Here is an 18,641-nt window from a genome sequence, read left to right as displayed (position 1 = left end):
TGAATCCAAAGTGATATAAAGTATTGAAAAAAATAAATAAGGGGGAAGGAAAACTATTTTTTTTCAGAAGAATTCTGATGAATTCTTAGAAGGAGAAGGAGAGAAGGAATAGAAAGTCATCATGACAACACCACAGTAATAATTGCTACAGGCAGGATCCACTGGTGAATAATAAGATTAGCTGATGAAACTTTAAGGGCAAACAGGATATTTGCATAGCCTCAAAAACATCCCTCCCCAAATTTACTAACTCTTTTGGTTTTAACATACGACCACATGTAGAACTGAATTCCCTTCCCTTTGCATCGGGGATGACTTGGTGACTAAGGTGAAAATTGTAACTTTACAGTTGAGAAAAAAGCACCATTCTACGCGTGTGATGAAGGTTCGTGTCACTGGTAATGAGCAATGTTGATATTATATGTCCCCGATATAGTTTGACAGAGGAGCACATCACCTCTGTGGTATACCTCCCTTAACACCAGAAAATTGTCTATTCCTGAGAAACTGTAGATAAATTTAACCTTGAGAACATTCTACAAAATATTCATTAAAAGTGTCAAGGTCACAAAAGACAAGTAAACACTGAAAAATTATCACATATTGAAGACAAAGGAGGCATGATAAATATATAATATATATACTACATAAATGCAACGTAGTGTCTTGGATTGGGTCCTGGAGCAGAAAAAAAGGATATATGTGGAAAAACTGGAGGGATCCAAATTAACTGTAGTTAATTTTATCATATGAATGTTAGTTTCAGAGTTTTGATAAGTGTATCTGGTTATGTAAGATGTTGGAGTAAACTGGGTGACAGGTTTGTGACTCTGTCAAATTCCAAAATGACTTCAAAATAAAAAGTTAGAAAAAAGCCTTTATGCAAAAGCATACATCTGACACTATGGACAGTTATGAATTATGGGCCATTCTCTTGCTGAGGAATGTTTTCATCGCACACAAAAATATCCTATCCTGGAGCCAACGGTGTCATGGAGCAGAGCCCTGCCCAGGGCATGGAAAGAGCCCTGGACTAGGATCTAGGAGACTTCTGCGTCCCCATGTGGGCAAGTCACTTGCCTAACAACAAAACTAGTCTCTTTTCCCAGCTGTAAAATGAAACTATATATACTTTCACAAGGTTAATGAGTTTTCAACTGAAAAAATGCTATAGTAAATATTTAGCACCTGACACAGTAATGCTTAATAAAATCCTGGATTGTCTAATTTATATACATAATATTGATCACCTACAAATCAAAGGTCATAGATTCAGAAGCCTGTGTGGTCTGGGTAATTATTATTATTATTATTATTATTATTATTATTATTATTATTGATGTGTTTAGAAGGCCTGTGGCAAATTCTAGAATACATGGTCCATTTGAAGGAGACACAGTCAGCTCCAACCAGCTGTTGCCAGTGGAGCACTGTTCCAGTGTTACCCAATATTTGAGTTTCCCAAGAGAAGCTAGAAATCCTGATATTTACAAATGTGTATAATCTCCTTATTTCAAAATGTTAATAATTCATTAAAGACATTTTAAAGTATTGTATGAAACATCTGAACATGTTTGTCAGTGGGTTTTGTCTTTTGGTCACCAGTCTTTGAACCCTATAGGGAATAGGAGGGAAAACCTGAGTTCCCCATGAGCCATGTAGCTATGTCTTAGATTCCACAACAAATATACACTGGGCACATGTAGAATTAAAATAAAACATCATAAAACAAATGCAAACAGAATTCAGCCTCCTCCACCTCCCAGGTCACTGCTAACCACTATAGGTTTATATTGGTCACTTCCTGCTGGTTCCACTTGAACCCACCCGTTAAGTGGACCTAATTGGGGCTGAGAGGGAACTGAGAGGCCATTATTAATAGCCCATCCTACCATGCACAGAGTAGCCCCTGGGTCTGCATCTCCCCAACCTCTTTGAAGCAGGGAGAGCTTCCACACCTAGTTGAGTTGGTAGTAGGAGCCAGGTCTCCATATTCTTGTCCCATTAACTGGACTCTAAACCACTCTGGAGCAAGGACCCTGCTTTGTATGGTGCCCTTCACACAGCACATGTTGGACTTGCTTGTTCAATAAGCAAAATACCTATGATTCTCTTGTGCTGACAACACACATATGGTGAATTAAAATACTCCAAAGAAGGGTGCCTGGGTGACTCAGTCAGGTAAGTGCCTGCCTTCGGCTCAGGTGGTATCCTGGGGTCCTAGGATGAGCCCTGTGTGGGGCTCTTTGCTGAGCAGGGACTCTGCATCTCCCTCTGCTCCTCCCTCTCCTTGTGTGAATGCAGGCACACTTTCTCTCAAATAATCAAATAAAAATCTTTGTAAACATATCTCCAAAGATTTTGAACTAAAAATGTTAACTTCTTTAGCAAATTTTGTATTCTATTTCTATTAAAAACTTTGAAAGCTAAGTAGGCTAAAATACAAAATTTTGCTAAAATATTGTTTCCCTCCTCCCCACCTTTACCAAAACTCCAGCCTAATGTCTGACTGTCACTTATCATTGCTATTTTTTATTTTTCTGAATAGAAAGTAGGCCATGTATCTTTTTTTTTTTTTTTTAATGAATGGGCTTTAACTATTTCTAACCCCAAATCGTTGCTTCCAGAACATTTTTTTTTCATTTTAGCAAATGGAATATCTGGAGCAAGTCCTCTTTAATCATTTCTATTGCCCTGTTGAGTAAGAATAAAGTCATGATGGTGTTGTTCCTAATTTCTGTCTCACAGGATGTGCTTTCTAAATAAGCTGGATCACTTATTATTAGTAGTAGCAGAATCCAACAATATCTTTTCAGTGACATTGCAGCCTTCACTTGTGGTGAGAGACAGCTCTAAATAAATTCTACTTCAGTAGAACTGAGGTTCACTGAAGTTTCCTCCAGCTCTAATAGTCAGGGAAATTCATCCACATCAAGTTCAAGGGAATAATCTGTGTTTTCAACATTATCAGTGATTTGTACTTCAGTTTCTTCACACCAGATGAGAATATCTGGTTGCCTTGCACATAAATAAAGGGCAAATACCAATAATTAGGCCTTTACTAATGAACAGGTCCAATTCTCTGCATCCCCCATAGCAAAAGTTTTTTTTCAACTAGTTTTTTTTTAACTAAAGTTTATATCTATTGAGAGGATTAGTTTTATTTGTAGTAACTCATTTCCAATTTGAAAGTCATAATTCCAATGGCAATTCTTTTTTTTCTTTTATTATTTAAAAATTTTTTTATTGGGGTTCAATTTGCCAATGGCAATTCTAAATTTACAGATTAATTTACACTTAAAGAGTACTAGAACTCCCTTTTAAATAAATATCACTTTAGTCAAATAATATTTATTAAACCTTGACTTTGTGTGAAGCTCATGTACTTATATCTAACAAGGGACTACATAATGGCCAATCATAGAAATTAAAACAAAAGAAAATTCTATAGTTTAATTTCTTATGTCCCAATTTACTCAGTCAAGTAAAACTCCAAATTAAAGATGAATCCTCCTGATAGTTTTCCAAGAAACCTCTGTAGTTTGGGGAGCTACATGAATGTTTCCTTGGGACTAAGTTATCCATCAATCAATATGAGTTATCCATTAATCAATATTCTCTATTTTATTTAATCTCAAGAGAGACTTGCTCAGTGAGATTGACAATAATTTCTGTTTTTTTTGGTTTTTTTTTTGTTTTTTTTTTTAGTACTCTTTAACTTGAAATCTATGCATTGTTGACACGTAGAAATCAGAGATGGAAAGCCTCTATCTAAATCTATTCCCAAACTGGTGCAAAGTGGGGAGAAGATGAGCCCAAGTGGCCAACACAGGACAAAGGTATAAGGAATGTGTCTCAATTTCCAGCCCCAAATGTGAGCTGTTCCCACGCCTGACAACACAGGTTCAACGCACTGTACCTTAAAGATGAATTTGCAAGTGAGCTGATATCCTGCTGTGGTGCAAAGGAGGTCAAGTTTCACAGCTCTGTTCCTGACTCCTCAGCTTTGATTTGTGAAGGCTACAGGCACTGTCCTACAACCTTATTGTTGCAGTCTTTTATATATGGAATGGAGGAATTACAGAAATCTCTGAGCCTTTCAAGGTCATTTGAGCCTAATTAGTAGTAGAATCAGACAACATCTTTTCAGCCACATTCCCGTCTTCACTTGTGGGAGATAGCTCTAAATAAATTCTGACCTGCTCCAAGGCAGGCGAGCTCCTATTTTGGCTTGTCCCATGAGTACTATGACTTGGCCTGAACCAAGAGTGATGATTTAGAACATGTACTGGATTATCCATGTGCCCTGTTCTTCTGAGACTTGTGAAGAGCCATTCTCTAACCCTCGGTGTGCAAAGGGGACTGGAATGGTGGGAAACGTCACTCTTGGGTGTAATATTACAGGAAGACTTAGAGAGGCATCTTGTACTTTGGAGCCATTAATCCTTGAATGGAATCTGGTGATGACATATCACGGTCTGTTTAGTTCTCTAACCATTTGGAGCAGGCATTGACCCCTGGTGAGTGGTTTCCAATAAAATGCATCCAAGTGAGATCGACTTCTCATTTTAGAGTGGCTCTTATCCTGTTGTGGAAGAGCATATTTTGTCCTTAGGAAAAACATTTAGAATACTCATCTGATAACAAAAATAGCTCTGGTTTTTATCAAATCCTTCTACCATGCTATGAATTGAATACCTATTATTTGGTTCAGTGGGTTAGAAATCTATAATTTACACGATACATGGCAATCTTGACTAATACTGATATTCAAATTTTATCTTGCAGAAGTGGCAATATTTAAATTTTTTTATTTTTTTATTTTTATTTATTTATGATAGTCACACACACACACACACACAGAGAGAGAGAGAGAGAGAGAGAGAGAGAGAGAGAGAGAGAGAGAGAGGCAGAGACATAGGGAGAAGCAGGCTCCATGCACCGGGAGCCCAACGTGGGATTCGATCCCGGGTCTCCAGGATCTCGCCCTGGGCCAAAGGCAGGCGCTAAACCGCTGCGCCACCCAGGGATCCCAGAAGTGGCAATATTTAATGTTGAATCTATGAAAGTACTTTAATAAGCCAGTTTACTTTAAGCTGGATGCCTACTTTAATAGCAGAACCAAATTTTATAGATGAGGTTTTTTTTTTTTTCCATTAAGAGAGAGAGGGGTTAATTCTGAAATCATTTTACAGGATATCACCTACACAAAAGCAACCTTATAAGAGAGAAAACTTCAATATAAAATATTTCCAAGAAGTACATTGAAATCACAGTCATGAAGTTTATTTATATACTATTTAAGAAAGTACAGTGAAATTGAATAAAGCAGATGACAGATTATAGATAACAACCTTTCTTTTCCTTTCCCCTTTTCCTCCTCTCCTTCCTTACTATCTTCCTTCTTTCCTCTCATTCTTTCTCTCTTCCCTCCTCTACCCTCTCCCTTTCTTCTCTCCCCTCCTTCTCTTTATCACTGATATTCCTTTTTTTGTTTGTTTGTTTTTTTGTTTTTTGCTCGGGACACATTTTATTTAAGAAAAGGGTATTACAAATCACATAAGAATTTTTTTTAAAAATAGTTTTGCTTTTTATTTTTATTTTTTTAATAATAAATTTATTTTTTATTGGTGTTCAATTTGCCAACATTCAGAATAACACCCAGTGCTCATCCTGATATTCCAAAAGCCATGATAATCATTTTGGTTATATGAGATTCCTCAGTCTTTATTTAAGCCATTAGCAAATTTCCAAGAGAAAGGTTATCAAAGTGCTGTTGTGTGGTATTATTTAACCTGGTTCATGGCAATTCTGTAAATTCCTACTCCACTAACATGGAGTTTTGCACAATTAATAATTTGTTCTATTTCAAAGAATGAGATTTATGTTCTTCTTAGTTTAGCTGACGTTTTAACCTATAAGTATCTGTCTATCCAAATTTTGATCTTACTTTTACATTTTATTAGGTTGGGAGAAGAGGGGCACAGAGAGGTTATGTTACACAGCTAGGAAGTGGTAGAATTGGAATCTGAACCCAGGCTGTTCAACTCTCAAGTTCTTACTCAAATGAAATGTTCACTATTAAGGGATCCCTGGGTGGTTCAGTGGTTTGGCGTCTGCCTTTGGCCCAGGGCTGATCCTGGAGTCCCGGGATCAAGTCCCACGTTGGGCTCCCGGCATGGAGCCTGCCTCTCCCTCTCTCTATGTCTATCATAAATAAATAAGATCTTTAAAAAAATGTTCACTATTAAGACAGCATGTCTCTGCCCACCCCCAAGTGCTTTCACTTTTCATTCCCCTAGAATAAAAAAGAGGAGGAAAGAAGAAGACGTGATAGAGCACATGCTCAAGTCAGAGACCCTGCAGGACCCGTTTTCCTGGAGGGTCCGACAGGGCCTAAAGAGTCTATGGCCAAGGCAGGTCCACATGGAGGCAGGAACAAAGTAGGGGCACCCAGTTAGGCAGAGCCTCTTCAAATGCCTATGGAACATTTTAGGAATTAATGGAGGATGTCTCAGCATAGCTTCTGGCACAGACATCCACTCAATGGATTATTGCTATTATTACTATTATTAGTACTATTATTAGCTAGAGCCTTTCTTATTTTGAAACAGGGGATTTATGCCTTTTTTTGAACTTTACTTTTTTGCCATATTTACTTAAAAAAATCTGCCACCAACTGGGCCACAGTCAGCCCTGCCAGTGAGAGGGGACTGCTGAAACTAGAAACCTAACTCTCTTCTCTTGAGCATATATCTCTGAGGAGTCTTAATTCCTGATGAGTCCTTGAATGACTCCCCTGGGACTAGCTGGGGTAGGAGGTGAGGGTGATTATGCAAGAATCAAATGCAGATAAGAGGTGAGGGAAACTTGTCATTCATTTTTTTAAAAAAGACTTATTGATTTATTTATTCATGAGAGACAGAGAGAGAGAGAGAGAGAGAGAGAGAGAGGCAGGCTCCATGCAGGGAGCCCGACACAGGACTCGATCCCAGGACCTCAGGATCATGCCCTGGGCCGAAGGCAGGTGCCAAACCGCTGAGCCACCCAGGGATCCCCTTGTCATTCATTAACAGGTGGAAAATTAGAAGTCTCTCATCTGATGTTTTACTTCAAACTGCCTGGTTTAAAAACTTGCATTTCAAGGGACTGATGCAAGTCTGACCATGGCCTGGGCCTGTGTTTTAGGTAGCCAACATTTGACCTTCCCTAGACCTTTGTTCCCAACACCATGTATCTAGGCTGAATTCCAATCCTTCCATTTCATGTGATACTAGTTCCAGTTTCGCTGTCAAGTATGTGGGTTAAAATTTGTACCTGAGACTTGTTTTTATCAGGTGTCGTAAGGCACACAGACATGGAAATGACTGTTAAGAAGGAAGAGGTTGATACAGATCTCTAGAATTAGGAGGCATGGCACATTATGGCACTCAGAACCACATGAGGAAGACCAGAGTCATTCATAGGTAGAGAGGCACCAGAAGGGAGAGCATGGCCTGGAGCCTTTACTGGTGTTTTTTTAGTGAAGAAACAGGTGAAGCAAGGTAAGTGTTCAGAGTAAATTGAAGATTGGTTCATTTGAATAATTTTGGCAGGCTGAAGACTATAAGGGTGGTCCCTATTTGTTGGGTACCTGGCTCTGGGGTGATTTAGGGCAGGGGAAATATTGGCTTGGGGTGTGATAGTTTTTTTTTAGAGGAGCCAGGTGGGGATATGGGTTCTGTACCAGTTGATTTGTCTATCAAAGGTGCCTTAGAAAGGAGTAATTTGCTTTCTATAGGAATTAGCTAACCCTGGGAGGTAGAACCTCCCCAGGATCAAGGCCCCAAAGGTCAGAGCATCAGGAATACAAAAATAAGAAAAAAATAGTTAATACAGTATGGATAACAGCTAGTAGACCCTCCTTGATAACATCTCTATATTCTTTGTTGCTTCCAATGTCATGCCAGCGGATCTCAGAGCATAGACTTTTGGCCCTGCACTCCTACTGCCCGTGGCCTGGGGACAGCTGATCACTGTGGCTCAACCTGGCCACTGGGGTTTCTAGATAAATGGTTACTTGGGCAGAGTAAAACTCTGGGACCATCTTGTCTTCTCATAAGGGCCCTACATCTTTATTTCCTATTCTTCCAGCCTTCTCTTGAGGGCTATATCTTTCCAACCTGAGACCCCCTGAGGGGTCTTCCATTCTTAGCCACTAAACCCTGTTAAGTGTGTCAGCAAGAGGTAGCTGGGATGGCAGAGAAGTCTAGGGGTTCTTGTTAAGGCCCCTGCTTTTGTCTGGGCTTGTGACCTTGGGGAACTTTCATATGCATACATCTGTACGTTGTTCTTTTCTAAAGAGAAGGTCATAACTTTCCTCAAATTCTCAAAGAGTGGAGGAGGGGCAAGATGGCGGAAGAGCAGGGTCCCCAAATCGCCTGTCCCCACCAAATTACCTAGATAACCTTCAAACCATCCTGAAAATCTACGAATTCGGCCTGAGATGTAAAGAGAGACCAGCTGGAACGCTACAGTGAGAAGAGTCCGCGCTTCTATCAAGGTAGGAAGACGGGGAAAAAGAAATAAAGAAACAAAAGGCCTCGGAGGGGGAGGGGCCCCGCGAGGAGCCGGGCTGAGGCCGGGGCGAGTGTCCCCAGGACAGGAGAGCCCCGTCCCGGAGGAGCAGGAGCTGCACCAACCTTCCCGGGGGGAAAGGGGCCCGCAGGGAGTTAGAGCAGGACCCAGGAGGGCGGGGATGCCCTCGGACTCCCGGGGACACTAACAGACACCTGCGCCCCCGGAGAGTGCAACGAGCTCCCTAAGGGCTGCAGCGCGCACCGCACGGCGGGGACCGACCGGAGCAGCTCGGAGGGGCTTGGGAGCGGCTCCGCGGAGGGGGCTGCGGGGCGGGAGCGCGAATCCAACAGCGCAGGCCCCGGAGCACAGGGCGCCGGGACACAGCCCAGGATCCGGCCTCCCCCGGGACAGGCAGAGGCCGGGAGGGCCCAGGACAGCGAGGACGCTCCTGCCCCGAGCTGAGCAGATCAGCGGCCCCGCCCCGGAGCCTCCAGGCCCTGCGGACGGAGAGCCCCGTAGTTCCTGCGGAGGCTGAATCCAGGGCTCCAGAGCTGGCCCCGCCACTGTGGTTGTTCCTCCTGGGGCCTCACGGGGTAAACAACCCCCGCTGAGCATCACCGGATGAGCAGCTTAAACATCATTCACTGAGCCCTGCACCAGGCAGGGGGCTGAGCAGCTCCCCCAAGTGCTGACACCTGAATATCAGCACAGCAGGCCCCTTCCCCAGAAGACCAGCTAGAGGGACAGGGGAAAAAACAAATTATTGACCAAGCAGCCCTGGAAAGTTCCAGAGGAAGTCAAGGGACTTACAGTATACAGAATCAGAGGATACTCCTCCTTGTTTTTTTTTTTTTTTCCACTTTTTGATTTCTGTTTGCTCCCCCACCTTTTTTTCTTTTTTTTTTTTCTCTTTTTCTCCTTTTTTTTTATTTTTTCTTTCCCTCTTTCTCTTCTCTCTTTTTCTCCTTTTCCCAATACAACTTGTTTTTGGCCACTCTGCACTGAGCAAAATGACTAGAAGGAAAACCTCACCTCAAAAGAAAGAATCAGAAACAGCCCTCTCTTCCACAGAGTTACAAAATTTGGATTACAATTCAATGTCAGAAAGCCAATTCAGAAGCACTATTATACAGCAACTAGTGGCTCTAGAAAAAAGGATAAAGGACTCAAGAGACTATTTACAACACAGATGTTGGCAAACACTGTAAGTCATGACTTGGTTTATTGCTTTGTTCATTGTCTGGACAGAGTATTGTCCCTCAGGCCAAATCTGACCAGCTGCTTGTGTTAATAAATAAAGTTTCATTGAAATACAGTCCTGACTTTTGATTACATATTGTCTATAGCTGCTTACACACAACAATGACAGAGTTAAGTAGTTGCAACAGAGACACATGTCTCCTCCCCTCAATATTAACTACCTTGTCTTTATAGAAAATGTTTGTTGACCCCTCATCTAGACTTATGAAATAATGGAGATAATTTTAATAATGCAGATTAAATTTAGAAATATGGTGTGTCTATAGATATTACATTGCTAATATGAAACAAACACATACATACATACATACATACATAAATTGTGTAAATGTTCTTCCAGTACTAGAAAACTATCCTATTTGTTAAATTAATAGTAATTAAGTATTTATTCATTGTGTGATTTTGTCAAATTATGGTTGAATTTCAACTACAGATTGGCTATAGATGAAAGAGGTTGGCAAAAAACAATAAAAGTATACTATGAAAATCAGTTGGCTTTATGGACTGTATAATAAAGAGCACTGTATATCTTCTTAATATTTGTAAATTGTGTGCTATACATCCTTTATGCCTGTGAAATTTATGATAAACATGTATGTATGTACATTTTTTCCCACAGTGAGCCAATTGTTAAACATTTATTAGCACACCATAACTTCCTCCCCATTTTTCTCTCACAGGTGTTTCCCATAATAAATCTTATACCCATCAAATCTTGCCTTGCCCTCTGCTTCTCATCAAATTAACACATTTTTATAAGATTTTATTTTATTTATTAATGAGAGACAGAGAGAGAGAGAGAGGCAGAGACACAGGCAGAGGGAGAAGCAGGCTCCATGCAGGGATCCTGATGTGGGACTCGATCCTGGGACTCCAGGATCACACCCTGAGCTGAAGGCAGATGCCCACCTGCGAGCCACCCAGGCATCCTGGTCATATGCTTCTTGTCCTTTCTTTTATTGATTTTTAATTAATTTTTTATTAATTTTAATCAGTCTTTGACTCTTTGAGTTTTGGTAGTTTCCAGGAATGCATCCATTTCTTTGGGATTGCCTAATTTGGTGGCATATACTTGCTCGTAATATGTTCTTAAAATTGTTTGAATTTACTTGGTGTTGGTTGTGATCTCTCCTTTTTCATTCATGATTTTATTATTTGGGTTCTTTCCCTTTTGTTTTTGATAAGTCTAGCTGGGCGTTTATCAATCTTGTTAATTCTTTCAATGAACCAGCTCCTAGTTTCATAAATCTGTTCTAATGTTCTGGTTTCTACTGTTCTATTTCATTGATTTCTGTTTTAATCTTTATTAGTCCTCATATCCTGGGGGGGGGGGTTGGGCTTTATTTGCTGATATAGCTCCAGCTCTTTTTGGTGTAAGGTTCCTTAGCGTATTCGAGATTTCTCCAATTTTTTGAGGGAAGCTTCTATCGCAGTGTACTTCTGTTTTAGGACTGCCGTTGCTGTATATCAAAGGTTTTGAACAGTTGTGTTTTCATTTTCATTCATTTGCATGAATCTTGACCCATTCATTCTTTAATAGGATGGTCTTTAACCTCCAGGTGTTTGAATTCCTACCAAATTTCTTCTTGTGATTGAGTTCAAGTTTCAAAGCATTATGGTCTCAAAATATGTAGGAATAATCCTAATCTTTTTTTTTTAGATTTTATCTATTCATTCATTTTTTTAAATAATAAATTTATTTTTTATTGGTGTTCAATTTGCCAACATACAGAGTAACACCCAGTGCTCATCCCGTCAAGTGCCCCCCTCAGTGCCTGTCACCCAGTCACCCCCACCCCCCGCCCTCCTCCCCTTCTACCACCCCTAGATCGTTTCCCAGAGTTAGGAGTCTTTATGTTCTGTCTCCCTTTCTAGTTTCCTACCGATTTCTTCTCCCTTCCCTTCTATTCCCTTTCACTGTTATTTATATTCCCCAAATGAATGAGATGTTTGTCCTTCTCTGATTGACTTACTTCACTCAGCATAATACCCTCCAGTTCCATCCACGTCGAAGCAAATGGTGGGTATTTGTCGTTTCTAATGGCTGAGTAATATTCCATTGTATACATAAACCGCATCTTCTTTATCCATTCATCTTTCGATGGACACCGAGGCTCCTTCCACAGTTTGGCTATTGTGGACATTGCTGCTAGAAACATCGGGGTGCAGGTGTCCCGGCGTTTCATTGCATCTGCATCTTTGGGGTAAATCCCCAGCAGTGCAATTGCTGGGTCGTAGGGCAGGTCTATTTTTAACTCTTTGAGGAACCTCCACACAGTTTTCCAGAGTGGCTGCACCAGTTCACATTCCCACCAACAGTTCATTCATTGAAGACATAGAGAGAGGCAGAGACACAGGCAGAGGGAGAAGGAGGCTCCATGGAGGAAGCCTGATGTGGGACTCGATCCCAGCACCCTGGGATCACGCCCTGCGCCAAAGACATGCTCAACCGCTGAGCCACGCAGGCGTCCTGGAATAATCCCAATCTTTTGGTATTGGTTGAGACCTGATTTGTGACCCAGTATGGGATCTTCTCTGGCGAGAGTTTTTTTGTGTACTTGAGAAGAATGTATGATCTATTGCTTTGGGGTGGAATGTTCTATATATATCTGTGAAGTCCATCAGGCGCAGTGTGTCATCCAGGGCCCTGTTTCTTTGCTAATCTTCTGCTTAAATGATCTATCATTGCTCTGAGTTGGGTGTTAACGTTACCTTCTATTATTGTATGATTATCAATGTATCTCTTTAATTTGGTTATTAACTGGGTGATATAATTGGCTGCTCCAAAGTTAGGAGCATAAATATTTATAATTGTCAGATCTTCTTGCTGGATAGATCCTTTAAGTATGATATAGTGTTCCTCTTCATCTCTTACTTCAGTCTTTGGTTTAAAATCTAATTTATCTGATATGAGGATTGCTACCCCAGCTTTCTTTTGAGATCCAGAAGCATGATAAATGATTCTCCACCCCCATGCTTTCAGTCTGAAGTTGTCTTCAGGTCTAAAATGAGTGTCTTTGTTTAAAAAATATTTTATTTATTTATTCATGAGAGACACACACAGAGAGAGAGGCAGAGATGCAGGCAGAGGGAGAAGCAGGCTCCATGCAGGGAGCCCGACGCAGGACTCAATCCCAGGACTCCAGGATCACACCCTGGGCTGAAGGCAGGCGCTCAACCGCTGAGCCTCCCAGGCATCCTGAAAATGTGTGTCTTGTAGGCAGCATATGGATGGGTCTTTCTTTTTAATCCAATTTGATACCCTGTGCCTTTTGATGCAATCGTTTAGCTCATTTACACTCAGAGTAACTATTGAAAGATATGAATTTAGTGTCATCGTATTACCTATTCAGTCCCTATTTTTGTGGATTGTTTCTGTTTGCACCCTCTTTCTATTACAGGGACCCCCTTAATATTTATTGCAGAGTCGGTTTGGTGGTCACATATTCTTTCAGTTTCTGTCTATTCCTGGAAGCTCTTTATCATGTGCATAAAGATATGCTCCACCCCTCTCAGGGGAAGGCAGAGGATCTCTATGTTTCTGTCCTTTGCACAGTCCTCACATGGAAAGCTGTCACCCCATGGGACCACTGCTCACAGTTTATGGTGAACTGATCTCAGAGCCCCCTCCCAGACCTAACCAGTTTCCTGGCTCCAATGCTTGGGAACTCTACCAGTTCAGGCACCCCCATTCTTTCTGTGATTCCAGAGATCCTGGGGCCATACTGTTCCGACTAGGATTCTGCCCCATTTCACCACCTGAACATCTTTCAGGCATTGATATCTTTCACTGGAGCCGATTTTTAAGGGTCCTTATTTTGCACTTGGGGACTATATCACTTTCCAGGAACCAAGTTACTGACGATCCCCACCCCTTATCCCATTTATCTTCCAATATATCTCTTGGGATTCACTTCTCTGCACCTCCTCCTACTTTGCAGAAAGTGGCCACTTTTCTACTTGTAGAGTTGTAGCAATTCTTTTCTTACATCTCAGTTTGAATTTTGGGTGTTCAGAATGATTTGATAGGTATCTAGGTAAGTTCAAGGGACCAGATGAAATGAGGTCCCTCTATTCTTCTGCAATCTTGCCCCTTCCTTGGTTGCCTTTTTCTTTGTTTTTTAAAGATTTTATTTTATTTTTCCATGAGAGACCAGAGAGAGACAGAGACAGAGACAGAGACATAGGAGAGGGAGAAGCAGGCTCCATGCAGGGAGCCTGATGTGGGACTCGATCCTAGGACTCCAGGATCACGCCCTTGGCTGATGGCAGGCACTAAACCACTGACCCACCCAAGGATCCCCCTTGGTTGCCTTTTTTATAATATTTTGCCTAATTACAAAATGGCAGAACATCCTTGTAGAAACTGGAAATACTAGGAGGGCTCATACACATCAAATCTGCCATTTTAGTAGTCAAAAATAATCACTCTTAGGGGCGCCTGAGTGGCTCAGTCAGTTAAGTGTCTGCCTCCAGCTCAGGTCATGATCCCAGGGTCTTGGGATGGAGCCCAGAGTTGGGCTCCTTGCTCAGTGGGATGCCTGCTTTTTCCTCTGTCCCTCCCCTTGCTTGTGCCCTCTCTCTTCTGTCTCTCTTTCAAATAAATAAATAAATAAATAAATAAATAAATAAATAAATAAATAAATAAATAAATAAATCTTAAAAAAAAATCACTCCGTATCTTAGTGCATTTTCTTTTAATCTTTTGCTGGTATATACAGATAGACTGTGTATATATTTTGAGAAAAATAAAATGATATTACAAATCATACTTTTAACTCCACATTGTTCATCTAGAAGATGTACAGAGAGTTCATGCTGGGATCTGGCTCCCAGTGGGCTTGTGGGGCCAAGACATGGAGGCTGGAAGATGGCAGGAACCACACAACTGACTTTCCTCACTCTCCTGGAATCACCAGGACTGGATGCTCTAATATGCAAGTATTCTAGCATGTACAAAGGCCTGATTTTGCTTTCTAGATAAACAAGAATGTAGCTGGAATGGTGGCATGTCTCTTCTTTGGCTATGGAGAGAAGCTATACCCCCTCCAGAGATTTAAAAAAAAAAAAAGGTTTTTAGAAGTTAATATTGGTTCAACACATGTGAATTACAATTATTTTCAGCTCAGCATGATCAGAAACATGGAGGCATAGTGCCTTGTGACTAGCAGAATGCTCAGTTGCCACTCCACTTCGAAGTAGGCATCTTGGCAAAACAGACAGCTTAGCTAGGTTGTTCCCATTTTAGGGAGAGAGGAAACTAGATAATATCTAAAAAGTTGGGTTGACCTGTCTGCTCCAAAGTTCTGCACTTGTAAGGGTAAGGCTTTTTTATTCAGAGTTCTGTTGACACATGTGACCTCTCATAACTATATGTTCCCCCTCAGGAGATTCCTTTGGCAAGAAAAACCAGTTTTTTGCCAAAGAGAGGAAAACCACATTTTCCTTTCCCCAAGAATATTAATATATATCATCCTAGATGTGAGATCTTTTATACTTACATATATCTGTTGACCTAACCCTGAACTTCAGTGTTCCTTATGTGCTGGGGATTGCAACAGAGGAATGGCGAGGAAAGTTTTTTTTTCAGTTTATCAAGTATAAATAATAGAACTTCATTTTATTTATGTATAAAAGGCTCATCCTTATCTATGTCACTGGTTCTCAATAAGGGGTGACTTTGCCCTCTAAGGAATACTTGGTGATGTTAGAAGATATTTTTTATTGTCATAATGGGTAGGGGAGAGTCCTATTGGACTGTAATGTTATGAGGGATGCTGTTAAACACTTTACAAGCACAGGACCGCCCCCTACCCCTGGCCCTAATTGTCGATAGTACAAGGTTGAAAAACCATGGTATATGTGGTGATAAGACTGAATGAGTAGATGACTTAATTGTGTCTTGAATTTTCTATATTTATGATGTTTTGACATCTTAAGAAGCTTGTTGGTCATGGAAAAGCCCAAAACTTGCCTTTTCTTAGAGATATCAGAAGGCTTGCTGTAAACATGTCAACCAATCCTAAATCTGGGGTCCCAACCACCAATAAGACTCACCCATGAAGCCATATTTCCCATTTCTTAAATCATCCCAGGGCTAAGTGCCATACAACTATAAACCACGTCTTAGCCCAAAGCCCTCTGGAATTATTCAAACTAGCCAATCCTAAACCGTTTACTCTGCCCTGATTTTTGCTCAGAAACTCCAATAACAGTTCTGGACTAGATTTTCACCATGCTTCTGTCTTTTTTTTTTTTTTTTTTGCTTCTTTCTTTTGCCACTGCGCAAGACCTGGTGCTTCCTCTGTGGCCCTGCATGGTATGCAGTGAACATTTCTCTAGAACTATGAATATAATAAACTTCTTCCAGGTGTTGCTTCCTTTCTTCTCATGGCTGCCCTGACTTTACCATACCATACTGAATATTTTCATTCTTAGAACAGTAATAATGAAAATAATTCAGTCTCCTGTCTTCACATTTGGTATATTTCTACAGAAAGCTAATTTAAAAAATAGTAGAGAAACAATCCACATACTTTCTCAGGGCGCTCCTTCCCTGACGATCTTCCTCCAGTTCCCTGTAACAAGTCTGTTTGCTAATTTCTTTTTCCCAGAAACTTTTGAGCTCATGACAAGTTTCACAGCAAAAGACTTCCCGACGGATATATTGATTGTTCATCCCCTGAAAAATAGAAGAAAAAACAAATCCCAGTTCTTCAGATAAAACCACTCTAATTTTGGAGTGATGAGAGGTGAGTTTATTTATTTCTTCATGAGAGACACACAGAGAGAGACAGAGAGAGAGAGAGTGGCAGAGACACAGGCAGAGGGAGAAGCAGGCTCCATGCAGGGAGCCTGATGTGGGAGTCGATCCCAGGACTCCAGGATCTCACCATGGGCACCAAACCGCTGGCACTAAACCGCTGAGCCACCCAGGGATCCTCCAAAGGTGAGTTTAAATCCAGCCCCTGCCATTTACACTTTTTGTGGTTGTAGACAGATTTCACGATCACCATGATTTTGTTTCTTCAATTGCAAATGGGAATATAACGATTGTCAGAAAGTGTAAAAAAAATTGAAATGAAAAAAATTTTAAAGGGTGCTAATAACCCCTACAGATGATCTGATGTTATTGTCTTCAAGCTGCTTTACAACTCTGAAATAATAGAAAGAACATAGTAATGCAAATGATTCTTGAACATAGAGATTCAAATAAATTTTGTCTAGGGGAATGCAATTGATAGCTGTGTGGATACCAAGCAATTTAAAATACTTCTAAATTCACTTCAATATTCTTGATAGACTACTTATGTGTTTTTAATTTTTTTAATTACTTGTAATATCTTACCAGTTTTCTCATTAATAAGTTAAATAAAATATTTGACTCATGTTCATTTTATATTTGCGTGATAGTTATGATTTTAACTTAAAGAAATGATTCTTAACAGTTATGTCACAGTTGTGTGTATATGTACACAAAGTGAAATATACATGCAGAAGCTCTAAACACAGTATATGGCAAGTAGATAATCGAGAGATGTTATGCTCTTTCTGTCTTTCCTCACAGAGTAACAATAACCTCTACCATTTATTGAGCCCATAATATGTGATAGGCTTTCTATACACACTTACATTTGATCCTTCCTACAACTCTGGGAGCTGGGTGATTCTACACTCATTGTTCAGATGAGGAAACTGAGAAATAGAATTTGCCTATGTCCTCATAACTGAACACAAAGTGGTGGGAATTTGAACCTAGGTCTGTCCATTTTCAAGGTGGATACTTTTGGCCCTGGGATTCTCATCACAAGAAATGGTTGGCATACCTGGAAACGGTCACATCCAGAACAAGCTTGTGTGACGTGTATGTGTGTCCCATGAAAGTGCACATGTTTAATACTCAAAAATATTTACTTATGTGAATATTTCCCATTTTCCAGATCTTAGTGGCTTTAACAAGCAGGCAGATGCAAAGGACAGCAGAAAAGATCCTTTCCTGTCTGCTGGTAAGTACCTGTTCAGAGAAGGGCTTTGGCCCTGGCTGGAGGTTGGGAAGAACCTGGACCTTACTGTTTTGCTATTGTTTTTGATATCTTGAAATATGTAATAGGTTCTTAGTTATTCTTCATTAAATTAAATTAAATGACACTTGTCAAGTTAAATTTTTTCTAAAAAGACCTGGCCTGGGATTGCCAAAGGCCTCAGATGCTGACAGATGGTCTGGAGGGTGACTTTTGCACTTTCTGAGTAGGGGGTGTGCTCAAGGCCCTCTGTAGTCTCAGGAAGCCTCTCTGGGTTTTCTCAAAGCCCCACTTGAGTTCTGAAGCTCTAGCTTGGAGCTAACACATACTCCATCTTCTAAGAGTGTATTTCCCACTTATTTTCTCCCCCAGGCTAATAAATTTAGTGCAAAGAATTCTAATAAATTCTTAGTCATTCAATATTAAAAGAGTTGTTAAAAATATATACCAGCATTCATAGAACTAGAGTTTAGGTGTGCTCCTCTGTAGCAGTTAGGTTTCCTATGGATTTGTTTGAAGCTGCAGAAGTGTCTGAAGTTTTCTCATTTTCCTCATGTGACTCTGCCTGTATAAACGTTTGATAAGAAAATAGTCCTTGCTTTGAACAGACAAACTTGCAAACTTGTAACTTAAGTAGAGCAAAAGTAATGCAGTACTTATTCATGTGTTCCTTTATTACAAAATGCTCCTAAACATTTCAAGTTGAGTATGAATTTCAAGTTCATATTAGGTATTCCATATTCAGAGAAAGGACAGTTTAGTCAAATAAGTGCTCACTGGAATTATTTTCTTTTCTTGAAA

The 18,641-nt window shown here is 40.4% G+C and overlaps 1 protein-coding gene across 1 annotated transcript; it reads right to left on the bottom strand.

The window, feature by feature from the left end:
* Positions 1-2,912: 2,912 nt before the first annotated feature.
* On the bottom strand, positions 2,913-16,738 carry LOC129499988 (protein FAM240B-like). The gene is made up of 2 exons (XM_055310150.1): positions 16,356-16,738; positions 2,913-3,018 (listed from the first exon to the last, which is right to left on the bottom strand). The coding sequence occupies exons 1-2, from the start codon at positions 16,496-16,498 to the stop codon at positions 2,913-2,915; spliced, it is 249 nt and encodes an 82-aa protein (XP_055166125.1). The 5' UTR covers positions 16,499-16,738.
* Between the last annotated feature and the right edge of the window lie 1,903 nt (positions 16,739-18,641).

The sequence above is a fragment of the Nyctereutes procyonoides genome, unplaced genomic scaffold, assembly GCF_905146905.1.
Source record: "Nyctereutes procyonoides isolate TBG_1078 unplaced genomic scaffold, NYPRO_anot_genome, whole genome shotgun sequence".
Lineage (NCBI taxonomy): Eukaryota > Metazoa > Chordata > Mammalia > Carnivora > Canidae > Nyctereutes > Nyctereutes procyonoides.
Note: the sequence above shows the minus strand (reverse complement) of the source record. Positions and strands in the feature narration are given on the sequence as shown.